We start from the raw sequence: 23,371 nt of genomic DNA, 5'->3' as shown, positions 1-23,371 counted from the left end.
GGGGCCCATCAATCTCGGCTCTGCAACAAAGGCAGATTAATTGCAATGCACGTCACTGCATTTCAATGAATGATGCGGGGAATTTCCACCAGCCACTTGCAATTCATGCACCTTAATTAGCACGAGTTTTAGGCGTGAAAGTTGAAAGATTAAAAGGGGGAGTTTTGAATTTAGATAGACGAGCCCGCTAAAATAATTATCGGAGGCACAACACTTATCGATTGGTAGTAGGGACTTACTCCGCAGGTAGCAAAGACTCGATCCACAAATAGCAGTATGCTTAGACTTTATTTAAGCAGTGTGTCGCTCGACATTCAAGAATTGCAAGCAGTGATCACTGGCCACATTTTCTCTCCTATCGATAATAAGCGGGGACTTACACCGCAAAGCCAAGACACAATTAACAAAAAAAAATATATTTTTAATTTATAAAAAAGAATACACACATCGAGTTAACCCGCCTAAACATCGATATAACCGATGTTTGAAAACATCGATGACATCGTTGTTATCTTCGATGTTTCCCCACCTCTAGGCGCTGGGAATAATAGAAAAAAGGTAAATAAGACGCAAAAATAACTGTTCCACGGAAAACAGGAACTTTCCCGGTATCAGCAAATCATCCGAGTAAAGACCGATAAGGGTAGATTTTTTTAGTTCTACTTATTTCATGAGTTTGCCCTGTGACGTGGAGTAGGTGATTTCCAAACGGCCAATGATTCATTACCTCTGCCTTATTGCTCATATAATGTACATATATCCTTACATTTGCATGTGCGTCTGTTTGTGTTTTTTTAGATATACATTCGATTCGAAAAAAAAACATCTGGCTTTTCGTTTCGCCGCTGCGGAATTCATCGATTTGTCAATCCGGCCGCAGTCGGGTACGGAATTTAGAAAGCGGGGATTCCCAGGCAATCTGTGCCCGCAGTAGTCTGATCGTCGATCGTCGATGATCAAAGCCAGTAGTCAAAGTCAGTGCTATTGCGACAACGAGGGCGCCATGTCGGAAGAAGAGTCGTTCGTCATCCTGGGCAGCTCGCCGTACTCCTCGCTGGTCCCCGACGGTGGATCCTTAGCCTTCGATGGCTTGGACGACGTCCAGGAGGCCAAAGAACCGATTGCCTCCACCAGCAGTCAGCAGCCAGCAATAGTGGAAAGTGCCCCCATCAGCATGACTTCCTCGCAGCAGCCCAAATCGCTGGAATCCCGATCATCGCAGCACCAGTCCCTGGCGGCCAGCTTTATAATGGGCGAAGTCCAATCAGATGTATTGAAGGTTGGAGTCTGAAGTAATCCCGGCTAGCCTTTGATCCCTATCCTTTTAATTCAAACACCCACAGAACAGTGTTTATTCGCAATTTCCCAGCCTCTGCTCGCTGCAGGCTTCCGCCGAGGATGTGGTCAAGCTGCAGAACATGATGACCGAATATGTAACCCTAAAGAGTGAGTTAAACTAACTATAAAGGAGTTATAATCAGAGATAAACCCCTATTATCCGATAGACACACTTGACAAGGTCAACCACACCATGCTGAACTATCACAAGCTGACGCAGCAGTGGCGCCAGGAGGCCGCCGACAGGGAGCAGGATTACAAAAGGCAGCTTGAGGAGTGTCAGGAGCAGTTCGAGCAACTGCGCGAGGAGAACCAGAAGCTGAAGGAGGATTTGGAGACCAAAATCGTGCAGATCGAGGTGGTGCAGGACTTTAGCCAGAAGGAGCAGAGTGAACTGCGGATGAGCATATCCGAGAAAACGTCTCTCATTGACAACATGCGCGTGGAAATCGACAAGTTGCAGCAGCTCAAGATGGTACGTAGTTCGCCGAATTGGACCAAGCGATAGTGCACAGCCCCGGACACAGGCTTGCATTCATAAGCACACTTCACTATCTACACTTTGAACTGCGCAGTATCTTGCTTCGAATGAATGAAGTAACAACTTCTCCCTTTTCGCGATATTACAGCACTCGTTCGAGTTTGTACCTGAGGATGGAGGCAAAACCGAAGCGGATCCGGACAAGGCTTTGAACTATGTGCAGAGGGACGAACACGATCGCCAAGTGCGGGACCTGCAGCGCCAGCTCTCTAAGCTGGTGGCAGAGAACCTTCAGATCACCGACATGGTTTGTATTTTCGCAGGCCTTTACTTTGAATCTATTTAACCAACATTTGATTGTTAACTTGCAGAAGAATACCTATATCGAGGAGATCGACTGCTTGAAGGTGAACCTGACCAGTGCCCAGGAGCTGATAGCCAAAATGCAGCGCGACATTGACGAACTGAAGGCCAGGGACATCCAGAAACAGGAAGTGATCGATCATCTGCAGACCCAGAATGACATCTATCGCAGGGACTTTGAAATGGAGCGGGCGGATCGCGAGAAAAATGCCGGCGAGAAGGATCAGTATCTAATGGATCTAAAGGCGCTGCAGAGGAGAAACCAGGAGCTAATCGAAGCTCTGGCCGAGTCGCACAAGGCCAGCAAGTCGGCCTCGCCCGCTTCTTCGCTGAGTTCGAGCAGAAGCAGTCTGCGCGAGGAGCAAAGACCTGTAAGAGTATGTTGCCTTCGTTGCTCCTCCAGTTCAAATACTTATTTTCCTTTCAATAGGTTCTCGATCCCACTGGCGCAGCTTCGAGGACAGCGGAACCCATTCTGCGCTGTCCCATCTGCTCAAAGTCCTTCAATGCGATCAGCGTTCTGCAGAGCCACGTCAACGATTGCTTAGACAAGAACTAAACACAATTACAAATTACAATATTAATCTATTTTTGTAGTATAAAATTTATTAATTAAGCTCAAATGTTTGCCACCAGGCCAATTGCACATTATATGAAAAACACTAAATTACAGTTTCGTTAACAATCCCTAGAGTTTGCTTCGAATGGGCGGCATTTCCAGCGACCAGACGCGGCGCACATCCTGACTGGCCACCAGATTGCTGAGCACTTTTACATCTGCAACGAGTTAAGAGATAAATTAAAGTGCTATTTGTTAAGTTTTTGGAAATGCCTACCGTTGGTGCGGGCAAACTGTTGTAAAGTGTTGCGTATCTCACAAATGGGAATGGCTGTGTTGATATTGGGGTAAACAATGTCGTCCAGTTTTATGTTGGACACACACACGCCCAGGATGCAGCCGTTCTGATCAAACATGGGCCCTCCACTTTGGCCCGCCTGCACGCTGCCATCGGACATGATGGCCCCAGCGTCGCACTTGATGATCCGGCCTTGGAAAATCGAGGGATTGAAGTCGTGCTTGTAGCTGAAGTTCACGAAGTAGGGAAACCCAGCGTTGTAGACCATCTGGCCCAGAGTGGCCGGACTCCTGGCCAGACGCACGCAGCAACGCTCCGGCACATCCTGTGGAGCTGTGAGCAGCGCCAAGTCGAAGGGTCGATCGCTGTCCGGATTACACCATATCACCTCCGACTGGAACTCGCGATCGGCTGATCGGCAATTGACCTTCTCGTTGCTCTAAATATATATGCAATTATTAAATGGGCTTAGATGGAGGGAGGGGAACCCCATATTTACCTGCCCCACCACATGCGCACAGGTGAGGATGAAGTGCTTGTTGTGCACTTTTATAAAAGTGCCGGTGCCTTGTTGACCCGCCGACTCAATGACCACAATTGTGCGCTCCCCTTTGTGATAATTATGTGATTACTACTTAGATCATCTCCTATGATTAGTCTAATCTTACAGGCAAAGTTCGAGGGCTCCCGACTGAGCTGGAATGTGGAGATGGACATGCCCAGCTGCTCCATGAAGTTCTTTAAAAGGTAGCCAAAATTCGCGGCCAGGGTGAGATTGACATTCTCCTGCTGCCTTTGAAACGAGGTGCATATCACAATGCCAATGAGGCGACTGTAAAACAGATATTTTAAGAACATATCGTTGTTATGCAATTTAGCACCCACAGTTTGTTGTTGAACACGGCGGAACCCTCACAACCCAGTGGCAAGGCGTTGGAGATGGCGAAAAGGCAGCCACTGCGTCCCATCACATTGGAAACCTTGCCGATGCTGATGGTTTTGTAGAAGTTCTCCAGGCCGAAGGGTGAGCACATGACCAGCACGTCGTCCAGCGTCTGCATGGGCTGCAGGTGGCGCAAGTAATTGCCAATGTGGGCCAGGAATCGCTTGAAGGACTCCTCTTTTTCAGGCTTCCGCAGGCCCAGCACCACGAAGCTGGAGCGGAGCACTTCGTTCTCATCCCCGGAGTCCGCGGTTAGCAGGATGTGGTGCAGATTCCGGGACACTTCGGCGGCGCAGAACACGTACAACGGATGGGCCGTGAAGCGGGAGAGGATGTGGGTTTGCCTGGATCCAGAGGCACCATTCTGGTTTGGCCTGGGCCTTCGCTGCTGCGGATCAAAGGTGACCAGGAAGTTGAGCGACCGGATGCGCCGAGCCTCCTCCTCCTCCTCGCTCTGGACATTCAGCAGCTGGCCCCGCTGCAGTCTGGCAATGATCTCTTTGTTCTCCGCGCCTTTGTCCCCATCGAAAAGCAGGTGGGGTTGCAGAATGCTCCCAGAACTGATGATCACTTCGTTATTTATGATGATCGCCGACTGCTTCGTGGCCGGCGGACTGGTGACCTCCAGCAGGGCGTGGCGTATCTTCAGCAGCATTATCTCCGGAATTGATTAGTACAAACCCTTCGTCATGCTTAATTATTAAATTTTTTTGTTTATGCTTCGGATTTGCCATTCACAGTGGTAGGCTGACCCTCAGCTGATTGCAGTCCACAGCAATCCAAACTTGCCATTCGCAGCGACGCGCGTCCAACAGCTGATGGACTCCAACCTCAAAAAGTTTTGCTGCTAGAATTTGAATTTTTTGTGGAGCTTTGCATAATGTTGCCGCTGCGCTGGAGTTTGCTAAAGCCGCTCCAGAATGGATACCGGCAGGGTCGTCGTTACCTGGCCAGAAGAACCTCCTGGAGCTCGCGGATCGCGGATTTTTCCAAGGCATTTTCCCGGACACAGCGGCGTAAGATTCTGGGTCACCACCTAAAATACCTTTAACACCTATTTTATTTATTAAAACTCTTGCGCCCACAGGCCCAAAATGAAACAGCTCTTCACCAGTGGACAGCAGAGCATCTATGCAGGATTCGATCCCACCGCCGACAGCCTGCACGTGGGTAATCTCCTCGTGATTATGGGCCTCATCCACTGCCAGAGATCGGGTCACAGGCCAATTGCCCTGGTTGGAGGAGCCACTGGTCTCATTGGGGATCCCAGTGGACGCAAGACGGAGCGCAATCAACTGGGCGAGTCGGTGATCGAGACCAATCTGAGGGCTATCGAGCAGCAGCTGAGACAGGTTTTCGAGAATCACGAAAAGTGCCTCTGGGACACGAGCAAACACAAATCTCCACTACCTCCACTAAAGTGGGTATAAATCTCATTTTAGGATGTTTTAATCCAATGCTAATCCCCTGTAGAATCGTTAACAATGCCGACTGGTATGCCGACCTGCAGCTCATTGACTTCGTGGCCAATATGGGTCGCCACTTCCGCATGGGTTCCATGCTATCCAGATCATCGGTCCAGTCGCGTCTGGAATCGGAGGACGGCATGAGCTTCACCGAGTTCACCTACCAGATCTTCCAGGCCTACGATTGGCTGCATCTGTTAAGGCGCCACAACTGCTGTTTCCAAATGGGCGGCTCCGACCAGACGGGCAACCTGATGACCGGTCACGAGCTCATCAGTCGCGTGGAGCGCAAGCGGGAGGTCTTCGGACTCACCCTGCCTCTGGTCACCACGGAGGAGGGCGACAAGTTTGGCAAATCGGCGGGCAATGCCGTGTGGCTGGACGGGAACAAGACCTCGCCCTTCGCCCTCTACCAGTTCTTCCTGCGCATGCCAGACTCCGAAGTGGAGAAGCTCCTCAAGCTGTTCACCTTCATCCCGCTGCCGCAAATCGAACAGTTAATGAGCGAACACACGAGGGAGCCGGAGAAGCGCAAGGCGCAGACCCTACTGGCCGAGGATGTAACCCTATTGGTCCATGGAGGTACCATCTAAACTCTGATTTATAGTATTTCCATTTAATCCGGTTTTTGTGTTTGTAGAAAATGGACTGAAGCAGGCGGAGCGTGTGACCAATGCCTTGTACAAGGGCAATGTGGAGGGATTGGCGGAGCTGAACCTCGCTGAGATCCAACAGACCTTCCAGGGAGCCACCATGGTAGATCTGATGACCGAGCCCGGAATGTCCATCCTGGAGTTGGCCATGAAGGCCAAGTGCTTTCCCACCGAGAGTGAGTTTCCTTTCAAAACTTAAACGTAGCGAAGTATTAATTGTGCTTTTCTCAGCTGATGCCGTGCGCATTATAAACGCAGGTGGATTCTATGTCAACCAGAAGCGAGTGCAGAACATTGCCGAGGTGCTCACCACGGGAATACACATCCTGCGGAACGGAGTGTCCCTGCTGCGCGTGGGCAAACGCAACTTCTACATCGTGCGCTGGCAATAGCCCACAAAAAACAATTGTTATCCGGTAATTGTAACTTGTAATTTGTGTTAAATAATCATAGGTTGTACAGCTACATCTAAAAACTATTTATGTGGGCCGGGGGGCGGGCTTCTTGCGCCACCTCTTCCGCGCCAGCATCTCCTTGGCCTTCTCCTTCTTCAGGTCCTTGTCGTAGAACTTGCCGCTCTTGGTGAAGGTCTTCTGCTCGTTGCGCATCTCGGCCAGCTTGCGGTTCTTCTGCTTGATGATATTCTTCTTGTTGGCCGACTTCTTTTTGCCCGCCTCCGAGATCTGCACCTTGATGTGGCGACCCTGCAGCTCCGTGTTGTGCAGCTGGAAGGCCTTCTGGAAGCTGGGCAGGTCGGTCATCTCCACGAAGGCGAAGCCGCCACGCCGCTTTTTGGGTATGCGGATGGACTTGACCGACCCCGCCGCCGAAAAGTGCAGCTCCAGGTCGTCCTTTGTGGTCTCGAAATTCAAGTTCGTCACATACAGAACATGTCTGTTGGTCTTGGAGGCTCCGCGCAGCAGGGAGCTCAACTGATTACTGGTTATTTGGCCATTTTCCGCTACTTCGTCGTCCTCCTCCTCATCCTCGGAACCGGAGGCAGCACTGCCTTCACCTTCTCCTGCAGCTGCCTCTTCCTTTTCGCTATTGCTGTCCTCCGGATCGCTGGGATTCCGGCCGTCCTCCTCCTTGTCCACATACGTGCCCTCGAAGATCTCCTTGCGTTTCTGGTCGTCGAAGTTGCCCAGCAGGTCGGCGCTGTCGTCGTTGACTGTCCGCCGCACCCTCTTAGGATTGATGAAGGACTCCACCTCGTAGTCGCTGCCAGAATCGCTGGCCATCGCTATATTTCTGGGACTGATCCTTGGGATTCCGTCTCTGAATTTCACCAACACGTGTGATTTCCCTGCGAATGCCAAGACAGTGCTGGAAAGCGGGGAGATACCGAAGTTCGAAATCATTTTCAGCACTGGTTAACTGCCCGCACTGAAATTAAAATTTCCAGGGTCATCCCATTGATTTTGCAGAGTTTTCGGTGCTTGATCAGAAACCGGTTGCATCTGCGGGAGCCACAGCGGTCAGATAGTGGAGTTATCTCCAAATTATGCAAATCGGCGATAACATCAAATAAATAGCAATTAATTTGCGTTATGCGGCGCTTATCAGGCAAAACTTGATCGTGCGCCGCGCTGACAATTGATGAACGGCCGGCAAAACGGGAATATTCCGCGCAGATCACCATAGATAAGTCCAACGAATATGATACTCCGAGCGGGCGATGGCGATAATTAATGCCTGCAGAATGACTGCATCAATGTCTTTTGTTTAATTAAGATAAACGTCTGCTTGGAGCCAGTTATGAAGGAAATTTATACGATTGGTCATTCCGGCCGGTAAAATGTCAAGAGAATGAGAGCTATAAAAGCGCAGTATTTGTCTGTTGTTAGTCAGATTTGTTTCGCAATCGATCAGCACACCCATCCTTTGAACCAAACATGAAGTTCGTGGTAAGTGGTGGTTGTTTTTAAAATAAATGACAATATATTTTTAAAAACTGATATTCTTCAGATTGTTCTCGCCTGCCTTCTGGCCGTGGCTTTTGCCAACGAGGAGGCCGATGTCCTAAAGAGCGACTCGGAGGTGAACGTGCTGGACTTCAACTACGCCTACGAGCTGTCCAACCACATTCGTGCCGTCCAATCTGGAGCTCTGAAGGAGCACGACAACTGGGTGGTTTCCGGCGAGTACGAGTACGTGGCCCCCAATGGCAAGACCGTCAAGGTCGTCTACACCGCCGACGACACCGGCTACCACCCAAAGGTTGTCGAGGCCTAATCAATGCGACACTTCTCTTAGCCCGAAATAAAATTTAAATACATTGCAGCAACGTATTAATTTGAATTTCCGTTATTTCTGGGGTACTACATAGTTCTCTGTGAATTGCCACTCTTCTTCTTACTGCCGCTAGTGCTGGAAAATTATTCGCGAATTGTATACAATACAGACGAACCAGTCTGGCAACGCCAGACCGTGTACAATCAATTGCATTATCGCTCCGTTTAATTTATTTAAATATATGCTTAATTAACCAATTAATGGTTTAAAAAACATGGCCACGGAATCGACAGCCATGGACTGTGCGGAGAGCACTGAAAATCCAGCGGAGGAAGCCCAGGAAACACCTGCGAAGCTGGAACAAGAAGCCGGTTCCCCGACGGTGGCAGAAAAACACAGTGCATGTTCCACTGTGGCGGAAAAAAAGGAGGAAAAAGCTGCAGAAGATGTGGAAATGCAGGACCTGACTCTGGAGGATCCAGCTCCCAGTAGTCCCTTGGGGGCAACCGCAGTAACCAGCGAGAAGCCCAAGGAGGAGGGAAAGGAAGCGGGGGTGGAGAACAAGGAGGTGGAGGAGCAACCCAAGGATGATGAGGGCAAAGAAAGTATTACTATCGATATTCCCAGTAGTCCAGTGCCAGTTGCAGAACCGGAAAATGCAGACGAAGCCACGGATAAGCCTCCATTAGAGGTGGATTCGGACAGCAGTGTGGAGCTCATCGAGAGTCCTGGTCCAGTGAAGTCCCCTGCCTCCCACGACACGGCTGAGGACCAGGAAAAGTCAGACAACAATGAAAAACCGTCAGAAACAGAGGCCAAGGAGGCCGAGGATTTGGCAGATAGCAGCATCGAACTCATCAGCAGTCCCACCTCGGAAAGTTCTCCCGAAAAAGAAGTCGAAAACAAGGAACAAGACGAGCAGAAAGATCAGCTGGAGTCAGATGATCATAAAGAGCAAACAAACCTTCCCATAATGGATGTGGATGAAGGGGAATCCTCAAAACCTTCAGCAGACAAAACCGAAGAAATGGTTTGTGAGGAAAAACCACAAGAGTCCGCAGATCAAAGCATGCATACACCCATGGAAATTGAGGTACAACCCAGTGCAGATAAAAAGGATGACATCCTGGAAGTGGAACTGGAGAAACCCACTGTTGCAAAGGAATCTGAAGATGAGCAGCTAAGCGAACTGCCTTCGGATGGGGACATTTTCTACGGCAAGGACTGCATCAACTGCAACTGCAAACGGCTGCACAAGCAATACGTGCTGACCAACATGGCCACGTTGAACTTCTACAAGGTGGCCCGGAAGTCGTCCAAGCAGCAGTTCCTCTGTATGGGCTGCCACGACACCGCCATGGATTTGTATGAGGTTGGGTCACTTAATCACAGCCCAAAAATAAACCATTATAAAGTATATCTATCTTTTAAGGATTATGCTGGCCATTTGGTGGCCAAGCAACCGCTGCTACTGAAGGAATTTGACCAGGACCACGCCGACTTTGTGGCTCTGGACAGCAGCGATGAGGAGGAGGAGGAGAAGCCGCCAGGTGAGACTATCACTCGAATATTTCCATAACCCACTTACAAGTATTGCTTGCAGAAAAATCAGATTTCTCTAAAAACGAACTGCAACTGATTGAGGACGAGCTGGAAGATGCCATCAAGAGTGTGCTGCTCAAAGTGGAGTTCAAGAATCAGCTCTCCTGGTCAAAGACCATCCTGCAGGCCAAGGCGGATCGCCTGGAGCGCCAGTTTGCCCTGGCAGATGCGGAATTCGAAAAGGTTCAGAGCACCGCGGACAAGATGCACTGCGCCCTGTACAATTCCTGCCCTGTGGTGCACAAACATCTGCCGCCGCTGGAAATCGAAGCACTCGTGACGGACTACGTGGTGAGTTAGGGGAAAATGCAGTTTATCCTGTGTTAATATCCATATTTATGTATTTCAGCACCAAGTCCCGCCTGCTGGCGAAATTGTGCGGCCACCAATTCAGTTGGGTGAGACCTATTACGCGGTGAAGAACAAGGCCATTGCCAGCTGGGTGTCCATTAAAGTGATCGAGTTCACCGAGAGCACCGCCATCAACGGCAACACCATGAAGAGCTTCAAGATTAGGTACCTCAACATGCCCTACCAGATGATCAAAACGGTGACGGCCAAGCACATTGCCTACTTTGAGCCGCCGCCAGTGCGCCTCACCATTGGTTAGTGAGCAGTGCATTTGGGTTGGTTATCCACCCAGCAGCTAAAAGTTCCCTCATTTCAGGCACCCGCGTGATCGCTTACTTCGACGGAACCACTTTGTCGCGTGGCAAGGAGAAGGGCGTGGTGCAGAGCGCCTTCTATCCGGGCATCATCGCCGAGCCACTAAAGCAGGCCAATCGCTACCGCTACCTGATATTCTACGACGATGGCTACACGCAGTACGTGCCGCACCGCGATGTCCGGCTCGTTTGCCAGGCCTCCGAGAAAGTGTGGGAGGATGTGCATGCGGGTTCGCGGGACTTCATCCAGAAGTACGTGGAGAAGTACTCGGTGGATCGGCCCATGGTGCAGTGCACCCGCGGCCAGAGCATGAACACCGAGTCGAACGGCACCTGGCTGTACGCCCGCGTCATCGACATCGACTGCAGCCTGGTGCTGATGCAGTTCGAGGGCGACAAGAACCACACGGAGTGGATCTACAGGGGCTCCCTGCGTCTGGGTCCGGTCTTCAAGGAGACCCAGAACACCATGAACAGTGCCAGTTCGCAGCAGATGCGGGTGCCAAGGGTAATATATGGTATTTCTTGATATAACCTCCTCTTATCTACTGTACTTTTATAGCGCACGGAGCCCTTCATTCGCTACACCAAGGAAATGGAGTCCAGCAGCCAGGTGAATCAGCAGATGCGTGCCATTGCCCGCAAGAGCAGCTCCTCGGGGCAGAGTGCGGCCACGGCCACGCCCGTGTCCTCGCCAGCTACCCTTTCTGGAGGGCGCTCCACTCCCGGAAGCGCCAGCAGCAGCGCCAGCAACAACGCCAGTGCCGTGCGCCACCTCAACAACTCCACCATCTACGTGGACGACGAGAACAGGCCCAAGGGCCACGTAGTCTACTTCACGGCCAAGCGGAACCTGCCGCCCAAGATGTACAGGAGCCACGAGTGCAACCCCAACTGCCTGTTCAAGATCGTGCACCGCCTGGACAGCTACAGTCCGCTGGCCAAGCCACTGCTCTCCGGCTGGGAGCGGCTTGTCTTCCGCCAGAAGACCAAGAAGTGCGTGGTCTACAAGGGACCTTGTGGCCGGAGCCTGCGCAACCTGGCCGAAGTGCACATCTATCTGCGTGCCACCGAGAATGTGCTGAACGTGGACAACTTTGACTTTACGCCGGACTTGAAGTGCCTGGCTGAGTATTCGATCGACCCCTCGATCGTCAAGGACACGGACATATCCAAGGGGCAGGAGAAGATGGCCATTCCGCTGGTCAACTACTACGACAACACACTGCCGCCGCCGTGCACCTACGCCAAGCAGCGCATTCCCACCGAGGGGGTGCACCTGAATCTGGACGACGAGTTCCTCGTGTGCTGCGACTGCGAGGATGATTGCTCGGTAGGTGGCCACATATGCATGGCTTTAGTTTATATAACAACGTTTTCATTTCAGGACAAGTCCAAGTGCGCCTGCTGGCAACTGACCGTGGCCGGTGTAAGGTACTGCAATCCCAAGAAGCCCATCGAGGAGATCGGCTACCAGTACAAGCGGCTGCACGAGCACGTGCCCACCGGCATCTACGAGTGCAACTCGCGCTGCCGGTGCCGCAAGAACTGCCTGAACCGGGTCGTTCAGTTCTCGCTGGAAATGAAGCTGCAGGTGTTCAAGACCTCGAACCGGGGATGGGGCCTGCGCTGCGTGAACGACATCCCCAAGGGCGCCTTCATCTGCATCTACGCCGGCCACCTGCTCACGGAGACGATGGCCAACGAGGGCGGGCAGGATGCGGGCGACGAGTACTTCGCCGACCTGGACTACATCGAGGTGGCCGAGCAGCTGAAGGAGGGCTACGAGTCCGAGGTGGACCACTCGGAGCCGGACCCGGAGGAGGACAACGGGGGGCCCGATGCCGAGGACGACGACGACTTCCGGCCGAACTACCACTACCAGCGGAAGAGCAAGCGCTCCTCCAGGAGCAGCTCCACGCAGAGCAGCGAGCTGGACTCACAGGAGCGAACGGTGATCAACTTCAACCCCAATGCGGATCTGGACGAGACGGTGCGGGAGAACTCGGTGCGCCGGCTGTTTGGCAAGGACGAGGCGCCCTACATCATGGATGCCAAGACCACTGGCAACCTGGGACGCTACTTCAACGTGAGTGTTTGCTTTTGCTTTTCCCCCGATGATTGATACGAGATTAACCACCTGTTGATGCCCTCCCTCCGTTGCAGCACTCGTGCAACCCCAATCTCTTCGTGCAGAACGTGTTCGTGGACACCCACGACCTGCGCTTCCCCTGGGTGGCCTTCTTCTCGGCCTCGCACATCCGCTCCGGCACCGAGCTGACCTGGAACTACAACTACGAGGTGGGCGTGGTGCCCGGCAAGGTGCTCTATTGCCAGTGCGGCGCTCCCAACTGTCGCATCCGTTTGCTCTAAGTCTAGTTATACATACGTTTAAGCTCAAAGTGAAATGCCCTTTCCTTATTAAAAGAAACCCATTTGAATTGCATGTTTGAATATTAATCGATATCGACTGTTTAAACCGGTTAACAGTCATTAGTTAACAGCGCACAAGAACTGGGTGTTATTTTGTGATGTGACCATTTTCTAACTATGTACCTTTTGGAGATGAAAAAACATCGAATCATCTGAGTAGAAATCAAAAACAGCTCGTATTTACTTTACATTTACATACACTTATTGTACAATTTCCATAACTTATGGTTTTACATCGTGTAGAATGTTTTATTCCCAATGTTATGCCAATAATACAATTAATATAAATTCATAATATTCTGCTGATGCATATAGTGAGGACTCAAACCCATGAAATCAAGGTTTCATTCAGTGCTGCCAATTTTCGATCAGAAAAAAAACTGTTTTTGACAGGATTAAAAGCACTAACAAGCTTTAAATACTTTAAAAAAAACAAGAAACTACCATTTCTTAATTTCATTTTATGAAAAGGTTTATTTTGTAAGACCAATCAGATTTGACGGGAAAAAAGTGGAGTTGGCAGCATTGGTTGTATCAGCTATATTTGTTCCGCGCCAATTTACTTTGAACGTATTTAAAAAACTGTTTTTGTCATAAACTGAAAAGTGATATTCAAAGGAAATGAATCACCGCTCTGATTACACAAACTAATAAGATGCTGTAATTTATCTTAAGCTTAATATGATGACTCGTGGATAAATTATAATGTTTTTTTATAGGAGAACCGCAGCAGTGAAATCAAGTTTTAAGCCATTTAACGTCGATTCAAGGTAAAAAAAAACTGCACAAAATCGCAAAAATATAATAAAACAAGAAAGAACGCTACGTTAGTCAGCTAACAAATTTAAAACTAAAATTACCTTACAAAGCAATAACGGGAATAAAAACCATTTAAATTGCAAGTTTGAATATTAATCGTTATCGACTGTTTAAGCCAGTTAACAGTTATAAATTAACAGCACAAGAACTGGAGTGTTATTTTTGGAGTGACCATTTTGTAACTACCTGTTTGAGTTAAAAACATCGAATCATTAGTGTAAAAATCAAAATAGGCGCTGTTTTACATTACATTTACGTAAATTTTGGTATTATTTTTCTTAATTTTAAGTTATGCTGTGCATACTATACTAAATAAATGTGTGGTAATGTTTAATTACAAATATTATGCCAATGATAAAATGAAATGATTAATTAATATTAGTTCATAATATACTGTTGATACATGTAGTGGGGACTCTAGCCGTTGGTATCTGGTTTCATCAGCTAAATTTTGTGGCCCGCCAATTTACTTCGAAGATCGTTTTAACGGATCGGTTTAGTCGCTGGTTGGATGTTCACGAAGAAGGTACGCACGCGCTGCGTCTGAAATCTTTTAAAGGATTTTAAAAAGCGTTTTCAAAACAAACCCGAAAGTTATATTCAAAGCAAATGAATCACCGCTCTCATTATGCAAATCAATAAGATGCTGTCACGTATCTTAAGCTTAAGATGATGACTCGCGGATAAATTAATGTGTTTTATTAGTTACTGTGAATGAATCATGTGTAATGCAGATACGGGGCAAATCAGTGAAACCGCAGTTGCAAATATCAATCCGTGCTCGGCCCACACAACAAAAAACAGCAGCAGTGAAAAAACAAGTTTTAAAACATTTAACGGCGATCCAAGGTTAAAAAACTGCAGAAAACGGCGCCCACGGCGTAATCGCAAAAATGTATTAAAAAAGCTGCTTTGTTTTAATGACGTCGAGAACAGCTAATAAATTGATTGAGTTGCAGTTGATAAATGATTAATATATGATTAATTTGGAATTTATATATGCGATCTGTGTGACATCATCGGAGTTTTAAAAAACGATTTTCAAGTGCCTGGTGGGCAGATCACGAACTTGAGATCCATGCCCTAAAAGGCAACGCCTGCGGTGGCCACTTTTCGTTTTCTGTGAAATGCTTATGTTGTACATTGTAAAACTCACTATCAAACCAAAAATGTTCTTGCTGACCAGGCGTGTTTAGACCAGAGTCGTCGTGCAGTTGACGACCAGTCAATTGAGCCCAATGTTTACCCAACTGGGATCTGGGTTGGGGATTCAATTCCGTTGAAGCAGTGTCATTTGCATGGAATTAAGGCGTCTAGTGTCTAGTGTTTCCCTTTTCCCCTTTTAGAACTGCTAAATTTGCATTTTTTATTGCCAATTACAATTAAGTAATCCATCGATTAGGCGATATGCGGCGTGTTATGTGGCCTATTCACGAATGCTTGAACCGTGGATTCATATTCATTCATTGTGCCGATGGATTCATTCGCTCGTCGATTAGACTCCGCCCATCAGCTTTTGCTGATTCGTTTTCTACTTTTTGTGGCGCTCAAAGGCGTAGATCCAAAAGGGGCCCAAAATGATTACATACTCAAAAACGAACTCAATCAAAAATAGTTTTAAAAACAGGGTAATTTCGAATGTTTTTAAATTGATAACGACATAAAAAGATTAAATTTATCATATTTGAGTGCGATCGAGACAGATGAAAGCCCTATATTCGACTATATTTCACTAGTGTTGCTAAAACCGAACAAACAATTAATTTTGCTCCGTTTTCCGGGCTGTACACTCTGTCCGAGTGTGTTTAATAAATTATTTGAAATTACTGAATTGTGCGGAGCTCCGATTCTTCCTCTTCACTCTGGACACCCCTCCCAAATCTTTTGTTGTGTAAATGATGTGGGGCAGTCAATTGTTCATGAAGTGCACAGTGGGTATATAGAGCACACACATTTCTACATGAACGAGGGTATCCACTTTAGTTTTAGTTGGACTATTGCCCATGTGTCTGTAAGCTGTTTGTTTGAATTTTTCAGTACGCAGAAAAGTCCGTATTCATCCAAATTCTGCTGCTGCAGCTGTTGGTTTTTCGCGGATGCTTTGCAAACTCAGTTCACGATGAAGTCAGCCCCCGTCAACGTCTATATCCACATCTACAGACCCATCTCCGCTCGCATCCATCTTAATTATGACTTTTTTACGATGACAATTTCGGGCTCAGCTTGGTTCAAGCTTAAGTTTTGTCTTGTACATACAAAAACAACTACAGTTGTGGCCTCAATCACGATCACAGCTTTTTCTTGGCCACTCCTAAGCTTTTTTTAGAATTTCAGTATCTGTGTTTATAAACATAACCGAGCGAACGTAATGTTTTTCATTAAGTGTAGATGTAGAGATCGCACTAAGTTCAGTAAACAAAATATCAAGATTTATAATTGACAAATTTTATGGCCAAGTAAATTTGTTTATTACTTTCTTAGCTCGCCCACTCCACAAACATCAATGTTTTGACGATCGCAATAGCGATGAGCAAAATCCCTGTGCGAAATTTAACACAGCATCACTTGTTCAGTAAATGTAGCGAAAAAGTGCGTCAGCCAGTCTTCATGGATCCTGAGAATTTATCTGTAAACTCTTTTATTTATAAAGTTCGTGGTGTTGCGAATCACCCTTCCGCCAGAAACATTTCCAGACAATCTCCTTTATTTGCTCCCCGTTCTTGTATCCGTACAGTTGAGGTCAAAATAATAGTAGTGGGAAAATGTAGTACTCAATAACATACCTCTCACTGAGCCCGAAATTGTCATCGTACAAAAGTCATAATTAAGATGGATGCGAGCGGAGATGGGTCTGTAGATGTGGCTATAGATGTTGACGGGGGCTGACTTCATGGTGAACTGAGTTTGTAAGGCATCCGAAAAAAAAATTAGAATTAAAAAAAACCTTTGATTTTTTTTTAGTTTTTCAAGCAAAATTAAAACAAATAATAATTTTTTTATTATGTGAGCTTTGTAGTATTAGCTTCACGAAAATTTAAACAATTTTTTAAAAGTTGCTTTCAAATTTTTTTTTATTGCTATTAAGCTAACAAATTATTATTATTTTGACCGCAATTGTGCCTGCTTGCTCTTTGGAGCATTGTCTGGGCTGATTTTGGATTAAGTGACAGGGAGCAAAAAAAATAACAAATTTAAATTGGAAACGTCGATCATATCTTTGACTTCAAGAAATTTATGCAAATATCATACAAAATAATTTAAAAAAAGGGTTCCATTTCAGATTAAGTTTTAATTATTAAATATTTCCTTAACTGCCCATAATTTTAAAGGAGCAAGGGTAGACAAATTACACTTCGAATCGTCTTAAGTAAGTAGAGTATTGAGTACAGTAATTTGACCACCTATAAGAGGCTGGCAGATTTGTATTTTATGCACTACAGTAAACAATTTTGTATATACGATTTCCCTTCTTTGCGATCCCTCTCTACAGCTGAAAGTAGTGCAAAACTTCCGTTAAGTGCAATTGTTTGTTGGTCTTATTGCTTTCCCTGTGCAAACCTGATCGGCAGGTTTTCATCTTGCAACGCATTCCATAAGCCAGAAGCAGTGAAAAGAATTTGTATTTTCAGTCTGCTCACTCTCAAAATCGTTTTTGCTAATTTCTATTACGCCATTCTGTCAACTGGCTTTTAAGACTTTGGGCCTGAGGTGGGCAAACAATAAAGTTGTTTGTCAATTGGTTTTACAAATAGTGGCATAGTGGCCAAATACACAGTCATAAGCCAAACAGAGAAGCCAAACAGAGGGCCAATTAAAGAAGGTGATTGTGCGATTCTTTTTATCTTATCAGACCAAACTTGCCACCTGGGGGGTCATTTACAATCCATAATTTGTTTGCTTATCCCACCAAATAACTTTAGCTGAAGAGCCACCTTCAACAGATGAGTAAACGTCTGTTTCCTGATTACCAATTCTTTGGCCGTTGATAAATAATCAGCAGTCGCGTATTCAAATTAGCCAGATTTCGAGTGTGATTAGACGATTTCTCACACATTTCAAGTATCAGCAGAAAAGAAGAGAGAAGAATCCCACAGAAGAAGCCGCCTTGAAATTTACGCAAGAAGCCGCTTATAAATCTTGCGATTTCAGACCGCCCCCCCTAAGGCTACATCCATAAAGCCCCATCCAGAAGAGTTATCAAAGCGTAAAGCGAAACAAATTGATTGCTAATTGATACTGATGTGTCGATTATTTTATGATTATTCTTTATGATAGTTAGACGTTGATACCCAGACCAAACCAGATTTAAATTTGTCGATCACAAAGATCGCGGTTGTAATGGGTGGTGAGTAATCAGGCAAGATGTTGCTTTTAAGCTATGATGGGCAGAATTTTCGAATAAATTAAAATATTTATTAAAACTAAAAAAAAAACATAGTAAAAATCATATAAAATCTTCAGCGTTATTCAGTAAGGCTCACCCTAAATTTCAAACACATGCTCCTCCAAACTAGAACAATAAATTAAATATTATAATTTGATATACTTAAAAGGAATCAAAGAAAAATTAACAATTATTTTACTTTACTCGATAAACAGTTATACGAAGAAAAATAAAACTTTTTTTTAAAAAGTACTAAAAATGAAAGTATAAAAAAAATTATGATATAACAGTCAAGCTAATTACATTTTTTTTTATAATTAGCTCAGAATAAGAATATATTTAACACAGTCCTTGTTTTTGTGAGTGCTATAAAGGAGTGTTCCAAAGATCCCACAAAATTTCCGTGTCTATAATCCAGAGGTCCTCTGAGTGAAAATTTAAAACATATAATGTACCACTCACTTCACGCCGGGATTCACAGTTCAAAGCGCTTTGTTTTAAAAATTTTTTAGTGTTTTCTTATTGTTTTGTTTGTGTCTACATTTGGGAAAACGTCGATCTCGCCTTCGTTTAAAATTCATCGACATCGTTAGACATATGTAATTTGAGTGCTGATTTCTTGGGAATTTCTCCTCCTCTTCGGTCCCCTATTTTTCCGTGGAAAATGAGCTTCTCCAAAAGCTAAAAGTTTTAATAAAAGAAAATGGGAAACTCTGGGAATCCCATTTGCTTGCGCTTTCCAGACCAGTACTTCTCAAACTGCCTGTACTGAACATAGTTCTGTTAACCAAGCTGTAACAAGTTTGACACCCGCTTTACGAGGCCTGTTAACCTTCTAGTTTATACAGAATGCGATTAATTTGCTTACCTTTTTTTCTTGCAAGCTACAAGCCCATTACACGGACATTCTTTTACAGCCTGAGCTCAACTACTGCCTCCGCCCGCTGCCGACCTTCTATTGTCTTCGCTGGGATTGTTATAATTTAATAACTACATGGGGGGGGGAAGCAAATTAGGACCGATGTCGGTACCACAGATACCACTTAAGACGCTTTCTTTAATTGCCCCCAAAACGGAGATTTGGCTGTCGAGAAACCTGTAGGGCAGCTTTCGGCTCTGGCTTAACTCCAGCTTCATGCCCACTCCATGTGAAAACCATCGTAGCATGAAGTGTTGTCAAAAATCATTCCCATTGTCTTAACTTCTCAAGGTTTTGGACTGGTCAAATCAGAAGTTCGAAGAGCCATGCGGGTTCTTGCATATTTGCCAACTGACCTGACCTTAGCTCATTTGATGCGTGGGGGTAATTACCAAAGAGCCAGCTTTGTTAAATGGCCAAATGTTAAGCTTAGGCATAAGCCAGAACCTGGATCAAAAGACGTTATACACAATAAATAGTCTAAAAACTAAAAATAAAAGCTGATGAACAAGCTCAATAAAACAACATACAACAAAATATAGGTTTCAAATGGTAGTAGCTTTAAATTCAAAATTTGGACATTTAAAACAACTATAGTTGTTGGCTTTCAACAAATTAAATTACGCATTACAATATAGTTGATGTATCTTAAGATGTTTTTATATGTAGTACATATAAAAGGTGAAAATTCAATCAAGAAACGAATATATATATAATATAATATATATCTGTTTTAAAATATATTGGGGGGTCAAAAATATTTAGGCAAAACAAATGAAATTGTGTAAACACTTTTTATAACCCCTGTATTTTAAAGGTAAGACTTGGTAGAGTTTAAAGGACTGTCGTTGTTCTCAATTGAATTTGCTTAATTTTATATTGTGACTATATGGACTTATGCTAAAAATAGTCTAAACTGCCCACACAGAAGCTACTCAACATAGCTAATACGCCCCGTTGCCCGCTTCTCTTATTGCAGAGCCCCGAGAAATGAACATTAACAACTGCGGCTTCACCGATCCGCAGGCTCAGCTGAGCGCAGCTTTGGCCAATAAAGACATCGCTCAGTTCCAGATCGCTTTGCACAATGGTGCAGAGGCCAATAGACTGGACGAGCGCCACACAAGCATCTACGAGAAGGCACTATCCACACCGGGCTGTCGGGATTTCATAGAGGCCTGCATCCACCACGGAAGTAAGGTCACCTATGTATGTACATGTGACAAAAGTGCACCTTAGCATCCTGATTTCAATGCCCAGCTAACCATCTTTCGCATCTCTACAGATCAACAAGAAACTAAACAAGGCCGCCATCAACTATGCTACCGATTCAAGGGATCCCGGCAATCTGGAGGCACTGCTGGAACACCGGCCGGAAAAAGAGTTTCAGGTGGATAGAAAGTACGGCCAGCTCACGCCACTCAACTCGCTGGCCAAGAATCTCACGCAGGAGAATGCCCCGGCGGTGCTAGCCTGCATGCGGCTGCTTCTCAGCAGCGGAGCCTCGCCAAATATAGTCGATCAAGGCGATTTCACGCCGCTGCACCATGTGCTGAGGAACAGAAAGGTGGCAGAGGCCCAGAAGCAGGAGCTGGTGCAGCTCTTCGTGGCCCTGCCAGACCTGGACATTGATAGCTTTCGTGATGGCGAAGTGCGTCGACTGCTGCAGGCCCAGTTCCCGGAACTGCAACTGAAGCAAGAGGGACAGACTGATGCTGTGATCGATGCACAAACGCTTCACAGGACTCTGCGGGACGGAGACGACAGCAGGTTTGAGCAGCAGCTGGCCATGTTTGTGCAGGGCGTGCAGGATAACCAACAGAATGCCCACAAGGAGGAGTGCTACAGCCTGCTGCAGGAGAGCATCAAGCGAGGCAATCAAAATGCATTCGAAGCCATCCTCGCCACTGGCATGGACATCAGCATGGAGCCCGTCAAGACCAACGAGGCCAGTCTCGTCGAGTTGGCCGTCATCTGGGGCAACTGGCAGGCCCTTCAACGACTGCTCGACGATCCAAACTTGCGGCTGAGCCCCACCGCCAGGCTTTTTAATGCGGTCATTGGTCGTTTGGACGAAGCTCCGTACGATAACTTCGACCATTCGCGCTGTTTCGAGCTACTCCTGAACAGTGATCGCGTGGACGTCAACGAGGCGGATACGGGACGTCAGGTGCCACTATTCTACGCGGTTAAATACCGCAACACGCCAGCCATACAGAAACTGCTTAAGCATGGCGCCTACATGGGCGCCAGGAGCGCCTTTGGCACGTTACCCATCCAGGACATACCGCCGGAGGTGCTCGAGGAGCACTTGGACTCCTGCATTACGACGAACGGAGAGAAGCCGGGTGAGCGAAATTTCGAGATCAACTTTGACTTTAAGAATCTGATGCGGCAGGAGAAAGATTTGGCAGTGGGTAATCATCCAGTCACCAGTCAATTCCACGACGAAATGGCCCCCATTGCCTTCATGGCCGAATCGAAGGAACTGCGGCACCTGCTGCAGCATCCGCTGATCTCGAGCTTCCTCTTCCTCAAGTGGCACCGGCTCTCCGTGATCTTCTACCTCAACTTCCTGTTCTACTCGGTGTTCGCCGCCTCCATTATCACTCAAACGCTCCTCAAGTTTCACGAAAGTGATCAGCGTCATCTCACCACCATATTCGGAGTTCTCTCCTGGCTGGGAATCGCCTACCTCATTGTGCGGGAGGTCATTCAGGGGCTAGTGTCGGGGGCTCGGTACTTCTGCTCCATAATTAACATAATGGAGGTCGTGCTGATAGTACTATGCATATGTAGCTGCGTTGCAGACGATTTCGACAAGGAGACACAACGCATTTTGGCCGTCTCAACCATCCTGCTGGTCGCCATGGAGTTCTGCCTGCTGGTGGGCTCCCTGCCAGTGCTGGCCATTTCGACGCACATGCTCATGCTGCGGGAGGTGGCCGGCAGCTTTGTGAAGAGCTTTGCCCTCTACTCGATATTCGTGCTGACCTTCAGTCTGTGCTTCTACATACTCTTCGGCCAGCCGGTGGTTGAGGCTGGTGCCAAGCCCACTGCGGAACCTGCGAAGGATGAAAAGGAGGACGGTGGGGACTTCAACAATTTCACCAAGCCCATCGAGACGCTGATCAAGACCATTGTGATGCTGACGGGCGAGTTTGATGCCGGATCCATAAAGTTTACCAGCATCTACACCTACCTGTTCTTCTGCTGTTCGTGTTCTTCATGACCATTGTGCTGTTCAACCTGCTGAACGGTCTAGCCGTGAGCGATACTCAGGTGGGTTTATCTTTCCAACATCATCCGTCATCCTCCACTTATCCCAAGTATCCATACCTCGTATTCTCTTAGGCTATCAGGGCGCAGGCGGAGCTGAACGGGGCCATTTGCCGGACCAAAGTGCTGAGTCGATATGAAATGGTATTGACTGGCCACGGATGTGCTCCCTGCCTGATGAGCAACCCTCTGCGGAAAGTGTCCCAGCGCTTGATGAACATCTATCCCAACTATTTGAGTCTGCGACAGATCACCGTGCTGCCAAACGATGGCAACAAGGTGCTCATACCCATGAGCGATCCCTTCGAGATGAAGACCCTGAACAGGGACGAGCAGAAGGCCAGCTTCCAGCCACTGCCCACCAGGAATGCGACAGCAGAGCACCAGAAGAAGCTGCTGGACCCGCCGCTGAGAGTCCTGCCCTGCTGCTGTGTATCCACCGGAAGGTGCTCCCAGATGGACGGCCGGACGGTCAAGATGGCCCTGGCGGTGATGGACCAGAAGAACGTTGCGGAGCAGAGGCGAAAGCAGGAGCAGGTCATCGACAAACGGAAGAAGGACATCGACGACAAGTTGGAGCAGATCCTACGGCTGCTGCAGGACCGTAGGTGATGGAGTATAGTGTAAGGGACATTGGACCATCAGTTCTGTTATACGAAAGAAAAAATAAAACCCCTGCATTAGGCTAATCCACTAACTTCGAGATTGATTCGCATTTCACATGCTGTTTAATGAGCCGAGTTAGTCGGAAATTGTTTTTATTAACATACGAATAATGAAATTGAACAAAACCCTTAATAATTGTCAGTAAGTAAGTAGTATATAATGGTTATATAGACAGTAAATATTGTATAAACGAATATCTTTACTGTACCATTTGTACCCGAGTAAATATTTAATTTCAAATGTTAGATTTACGCTTTTTAGAGTTTTC

General features: G+C 46.9%; 7 protein-coding genes across 12 annotated transcripts; 5 read left to right on the top strand and 2 right to left on the bottom strand.

Moving 5' to 3' along the window:
* The first annotated feature begins 473 nt into the window (after nt 1-473).
* Nucleotides 474-2,867, top strand: LOC128254424 (NF-kappa-B essential modulator). Of its 6 annotated transcripts, none has more exons than XM_052983531.1 (7): nt 474-558; nt 799-1,279; nt 1,344-1,446; nt 1,506-1,813; nt 1,968-2,126; nt 2,191-2,553; nt 2,613-2,867. In XM_052983531.1, the coding sequence occupies exons 2-7, from the start codon at nt 953-955 to the stop codon at nt 2,739-2,741; spliced, it is 1,389 nt and encodes a 462-aa protein (XP_052839491.1). In that variant the 5' UTR covers nt 474-558; nt 799-952; the 3' UTR covers nt 2,742-2,867. The 6 variants fall into 6 exon arrangements, with proteins under 6 accessions (XP_052839491.1, XP_052839485.1, XP_052839488.1 ...); XM_052983525.1 differs by having other exon boundaries at nt 2,191-2,559; XM_052983528.1 differs by lacking the exon at nt 474-558 and adding an exon at nt 568-643 and having other exon boundaries at nt 2,191-2,559.
* On the bottom strand, nt 2,769-4,733 carry LOC128254423 (uncharacterized). The gene is made up of 5 exons (XM_052983524.1): nt 3,925-4,733; nt 3,708-3,871; nt 3,539-3,648; nt 3,019-3,478; nt 2,769-2,959 (listed from the first exon to the last, which is right to left on the bottom strand). Exons 1-5 carry the CDS (start codon nt 4,635-4,637, stop codon nt 2,871-2,873), a joined length of 1,536 nt encoding a protein of 511 aa, XP_052839484.1. The 5' UTR covers nt 4,638-4,733; the 3' UTR covers nt 2,769-2,870.
* A 16-nt stretch (nt 4,734-4,749) lies between these two features.
* Nucleotides 4,750-6,566, top strand: LOC128254425 (tyrosine--tRNA ligase, mitochondrial). Its single transcript, XM_052983532.1, is given in 6 exon segments — nt 4,750-4,929; nt 4,932-4,998; nt 5,070-5,402; nt 5,456-6,030; nt 6,089-6,277; nt 6,333-6,566. Coding segments are annotated over 6 exon segments (1,392 nt in total). The 5' UTR covers nt 4,750-4,862; the 3' UTR covers nt 6,494-6,566.
* Nucleotides 6,508-7,427, bottom strand: LOC128254426 (uncharacterized). The gene has a single exon (XM_052983533.1). It carries the CDS (start codon nt 7,340-7,342, stop codon nt 6,581-6,583), a length of 762 nt encoding a protein of 253 aa, XP_052839493.1. The 5' UTR covers nt 7,343-7,427; the 3' UTR covers nt 6,508-6,580.
* A 421-nt stretch (nt 7,428-7,848) lies between these two features.
* LOC128254427 (larval cuticle protein 9) lies at nt 7,849-8,392 on the top strand. The gene is made up of 2 exons (XM_052983534.1): nt 7,849-8,008; nt 8,070-8,392. Exons 1-2 carry the CDS (start codon nt 7,997-7,999, stop codon nt 8,334-8,336), a joined length of 279 nt encoding a protein of 92 aa, XP_052839494.1. The 5' UTR covers nt 7,849-7,996; the 3' UTR covers nt 8,337-8,392.
* A 106-nt stretch (nt 8,393-8,498) lies between these two features.
* On the top strand, nt 8,499-13,055 carry LOC128254422 (histone-lysine N-methyltransferase eggless). Its single transcript, XM_052983523.1, has 8 exons — nt 8,499-9,708; nt 9,769-9,886; nt 9,940-10,229; nt 10,288-10,543; nt 10,606-11,111; nt 11,166-11,936; nt 11,991-12,692; nt 12,770-13,055. Exons 1-8 carry the CDS (start codon nt 8,611-8,613, stop codon nt 12,974-12,976), a joined length of 3,948 nt encoding a protein of 1,315 aa, XP_052839483.1. The 5' UTR covers nt 8,499-8,610; the 3' UTR covers nt 12,977-13,055.
* A 1,203-nt stretch (nt 13,056-14,258) lies between these two features.
* Nucleotides 14,259-23,354, top strand: LOC128254099 (transient receptor potential cation channel protein painless). The gene is given in 5 exon segments (XM_052982917.1): nt 14,259-14,381; nt 20,138-20,367; nt 20,444-22,367; nt 22,370-22,440; nt 22,513-23,354. Coding segments are annotated over 4 exon segments (2,751 nt in total). The 5' UTR covers nt 14,259-14,381; nt 20,138-20,148; the 3' UTR covers nt 23,050-23,354.
* The last annotated feature ends 17 nt before the right edge of the window (nt 23,355-23,371 follow it).

The sequence above is a fragment of the Drosophila gunungcola genome, assembly GCF_025200985.1.
Source record: "Drosophila gunungcola strain Sukarami chromosome 2R unlocalized genomic scaffold, Dgunungcola_SK_2 000004F, whole genome shotgun sequence".
NCBI classification, from domain to species: Eukaryota; Metazoa; Arthropoda; class Insecta; order Diptera; family Drosophilidae; genus Drosophila; species Drosophila gunungcola.
Note: the sequence above shows the minus strand (reverse complement) of the source record. Positions and strands in the feature narration are given on the sequence as shown.